This window comes from Ruditapes philippinarum, unplaced genomic scaffold (genome assembly GCF_026571515.1).
Source record: "Ruditapes philippinarum isolate M1 unplaced genomic scaffold, ASM2657151v2 ctg16363_1_1_1_1, whole genome shotgun sequence".
Taxonomy (NCBI): Eukaryota; Metazoa; Mollusca; class Bivalvia; order Venerida; family Veneridae; genus Ruditapes; species Ruditapes philippinarum.
In genome coordinates this window covers 26,979-30,938 of record NW_026856466.1, presented here as the reverse complement: position 1 = coordinate 30,938, position 3,960 = coordinate 26,979, and the positions used below count along the sequence as shown (strand labels likewise).

At 33.9% G+C, this 3,960-nt stretch overlaps 1 protein-coding gene across 1 annotated transcript; it reads left to right on the top strand.

Annotated features, from left to right (window-relative positions):
* The first annotated feature begins 9 nt into the window (after positions 1–9).
* LOC132746654 (extracellular serine/threonine protein CG31145-like) lies at positions 10–2,605 on the top strand. Its single transcript, XM_060735877.1, has 3 exons — positions 10–115; positions 1,701–1,837; positions 2,520–2,605. The coding sequence occupies exons 1-3, from the start codon at positions 54–56 to the stop codon at positions 2,603–2,605; spliced, it is 285 nt and encodes a 94-aa protein (XP_060591860.1). The 5' UTR covers positions 10–53.
* Positions 2,606–3,960: the final 1,355 nt, after the last annotated feature.

The window sequence follows — 3,960 nt, the reverse complement described above, 5'->3', positions numbered from 1 at the left end:
TTTACAGTAACACGCCATTTTGTGGTAAAGGTGATGTAATTGAGGGTTCCGTAATGGCATGGTTACCTGATGGAAGAGACGCCGATAGAGAAAGATGGTTTAGTCCTTTTAGAAGGTAACTCACTTTGACAACGCATTTAAAGATATTATGCATGTAAAATTTACAATTAAATGAATAGGAAACAAGTGTAGTAAAACATAGGAGTTCGGTATAAAAACAAACAAATCATTCATTTGGGCTGATCCATTCGTATGTTGTGAATATAGTATTTGATTTGTAAACAGTCTCGGTATAAAACAAAGACTGGACAGTACATGTAATACATGTACAAGAATAATAAGTGATTAATTATAATTTTCCTGAAGTAATTGTTGTATATTTTACGCTCACTTCTTTTCTGTTTTTATATAATGTTTTAAGCTTTTAAAGAATCAAAATTGATATAAAGATTCAACAAAGTACATGCACAATGGTAATGACTGAATTTTCATAACAAGTAATCGTTGTAGGTTTATTTTTTTCTGTTTTGTTTTGTTAATTTTGTAAGTTTTTAACATACTATTATCGAAATTTTATATATATATATATATATATGTCACATTCAGCAAATGATTCTTTTTACACTGTAATAATAATAATAATAATAATAATAATAATAAATAATAAAGTACTTTATTTAACGCGAGAACTCATTTGAACAAACATATCAATCTTCCATGAGGCCCTCAACAAGGAACAATATAAATTTAACATTTTCAAACTATTAAAATACATAAATGTAAAAACATACAGGAGATTATCAATTTGTATACATCAATGCGTGATAAAACATCAAGTATAAGGTTTTAAAATGGTTAACAGATGTAGCAGACTTAATATAATCAGGAAAGGCCGTTCCAATACAAGATCCAGAATAAACAAAAGACTTACGAAATTGTTCAGTATTTGGTCTAGGGGTATAAAGTGAAAATCAGATGATGAACGCAAAATGCGAGTATGAACATCTGACGATAAAATGAAATTATTCAATAAATAGGAAGGCGCCTGATTATTTATTATTTTAAACATCATAATAGCTTTTTGAAAAACAACCCTCTGTGAAAAGGTCATCCAGCGGAGTTCAGAAAAAGTTCAGCAGATGGAGTGTCATAATCTTTGTCCTAGAATTAGTCTTGCAGCTCTCTTTTGGAACTTAATGAGTTTATCTTCTAGAAAAGACGTACAGTTACCATAAATTATGCAACAATAATCAAGATGTGGTAAAACTGTTACTAGAACTTTCCTTGCATAAGTGATATCTTTACATAAGCTATGTAGCGACAGAAGACTAGAAGTGTGATAGATTGTACTCAACGTTATACCATTAACGAGAGTGGCTAAAATTAGTAACAAGTTCGATCTCACGAGTACCAGGCTTGCAAACCTACGGTTCGGTAAAACACGCGGCCTTTCTTCTAATTGTACGTGGTAGTCTTTCGATCTTGCGCAGTTCAGTTCATCCTCTCATTCGTCTCTCTCTCCGCCGCTTCACTTTTAGGGAGATGATTGTTAACCGGTCGGCCCTCTCCTCAAGGCGGCGGTTACCGTATTCCTAGGTTCCAGGGTTCGAGTCCCGGTTAGGCTGCACATTATTCTCACCCTGTGACACATTGGTGAACGTTGTTTATAAAGTAGCTGTATCATACTTTATTTCTTGCAGGTCTTACAGCAAAAGTAAAACAGCGGAATGGGAGAGGGACGAAGGATATTGCAAGAGACTTCTGCGGAATCAGCCATATCTTTATAAACGATTCATTGCAGATTTCATAGATACTCATATCTTCGATTTTATAACAGGTAAGCATGTGTGTATATTCTATAGATGGTGCCCGATGTTTACAATATTTACCTCCCTTTGTTGGGGGTCGGTTTTCTGTATAATGTATTTGACCAGGTTCTTTCATATAGCATGGCGGCAAGAGGAGGTAATAATCGCTTTGTGAAAAGAACGTATAAAAGTATATGACATACTAAAAGCTTCATTAAGAACTTATCATTAAGACAAATAATTGACGTATATTTTCTCTTATTTTCCCTATTAATATTATGAAGCTGCTTGCCTCCAAATGAGCCAAATAAATTAACAAAATCAACAATGAGAAAAATGTACTAATTATGAAATCAAGACAAGTAACATTTATTCACAATTCAAATATTATAATTATATAAATTAAATAACTTATCTAATGTTATATGCAATGAATGACTGATGTTACAGTATTAACTGCGTGACATATCCAGTATGGGCTATTTTTGCACATATTGACCTTTATTTGGTAGTTAATTTGGGTTGAAATTGCCTTCTGCACTGTGTAAAGAATTTGTTTCTGTTCACTTGCCAATGTTTTAATTTTTAATACATTTTCAAAATGTTCATGAAAATTAGCATGAATCTGGTGACAAGCTGCTTTAAGTAAAATATCATATGTCCATCATATCAAAGATTGGAATATATTTATATACACATTTTCTATGTCAGGAAATATGGACAGACATCACGTAGAAGTGTTTCGTTACCTTAGAAACGACACCTGTCCAATTCATCTTGATAATGGACGCGGGTAAGTGATTCGAAGATTAATAAGTGTCTATAATGAAGAAGTTGCTTACCCTCTCACAACTTACAACACTTTAAGAACGACATATACTATATGATCTGGCATTAAAAAAGAAGCTAATTATTTTGCCACAATTCATTAATCTACACTAAGACATTGATAATCTTGTTCGAGTTATCCATAAATTAATCCCTCTATGACCGGCATGGCTTTTCTGCATTTTGAGTAGCTGTGCACGTCTAGTAATCACCGTTTCTTGTCGCATAAAATCAGCCCACCATTTAATTCTTTACTATTCTTTAACACTATAACGTCTCTAGTACATATACATAGAGGTTGGAGCCAAGTATGTGCCATTCAGATACATAAGTACACTCAAATCTGCTAATCTTAAATCGAACTCTATATGACTGTTGCCTTGAGCATTGAAACCGAGGCCCGTGTGGGACTCCTAACATGCGATTTTGAAGCGCTCTATAACTCACCCGTACGTAGGTGGTGTTGACTGATTGTAAGTAAGAACCATAGTTTTGAGTAACCAAAGGATATGGCTTAGACAATGTTTTCAAAATTTGAGAAAACCATGTTTTTTGCAAAATCAATTAGTGCATCAACAAGAAAATAAATTGTTTCATCTTTACGAATTAAATAACCAATGTCTCCAATACGAATTTTACCACTCTTTAGCCGTAGATAACATTCGGCCATATAAATTATCTGATATAACTCGATCTTTTGGGCGCGGGTTTCGTCTAACCAGGCCAAGTCTTAATAAAGAAGCTCGGACCACGTTGGAAGTTACGTTGCAAGTACTTAGCAGGAAATGAAATCTATATGTATAGGCAGGATCTAATAAGCGTCGCATGAGTTTTTATAAAAGAAGTATTGATAAATAACAGCATGGGTTTGTAGGTTACACTAAAAAAATGTCATCGAGGAAGAATGACGTGACCCGAGACGTAGCAAGGGTAGCGAGTAGTGGTATTTACGAGCGGATGCTTATATTATACTGTTACCCAAGAAACCCCAACTTCTTGATACGGGACAAGTGTTACTTATTTTATTACCCCGAACAAAGTAGTGACTGTAATGAGCTTGAAATCCTGATAAACTAAATCTAATCGTGTATCAAAATAAACCAAGACATATAATTAATTAAACATAGTCCTTACCGCTCTTAGGACTAAAGTGGTACAATAAATAGGCCTTCCTGAGAGAGTTTATCTTTCCTCTTATCTTTAGCAAGTGATCGAATATAGCTGGTGTTTTTATTTAGAAACAAAACACCGTACCCCAATTCACAATAACGACTTAATGATCTGTGTGATGCCTTCAATATCCAGAGGATATTCTTCGCATGGT

Bases quoted from the DNA above. Each gene is read 5' to 3' on its own strand.
- LOC132746654 (XM_060735877.1), top strand. From the start codon at position 54: ATGGCATGGTTACCTGATGGAAGAGACGCCGATAGAGAAAGATGGTTT. The intron at 116-1,700 runs GTAACTCACTTT...TATTTCTTGCAG, and splicing joins TGGTTTAGTCCTTTTAGAAG to GTCTTACAGCAAAAGTAAAA. The intron at 1,838-2,519 runs GTAAGCATGTGT...TTTCTATGTCAG, and splicing joins TATCTTCGATTTTATAACAG to GAAATATGGACAGACATCAC.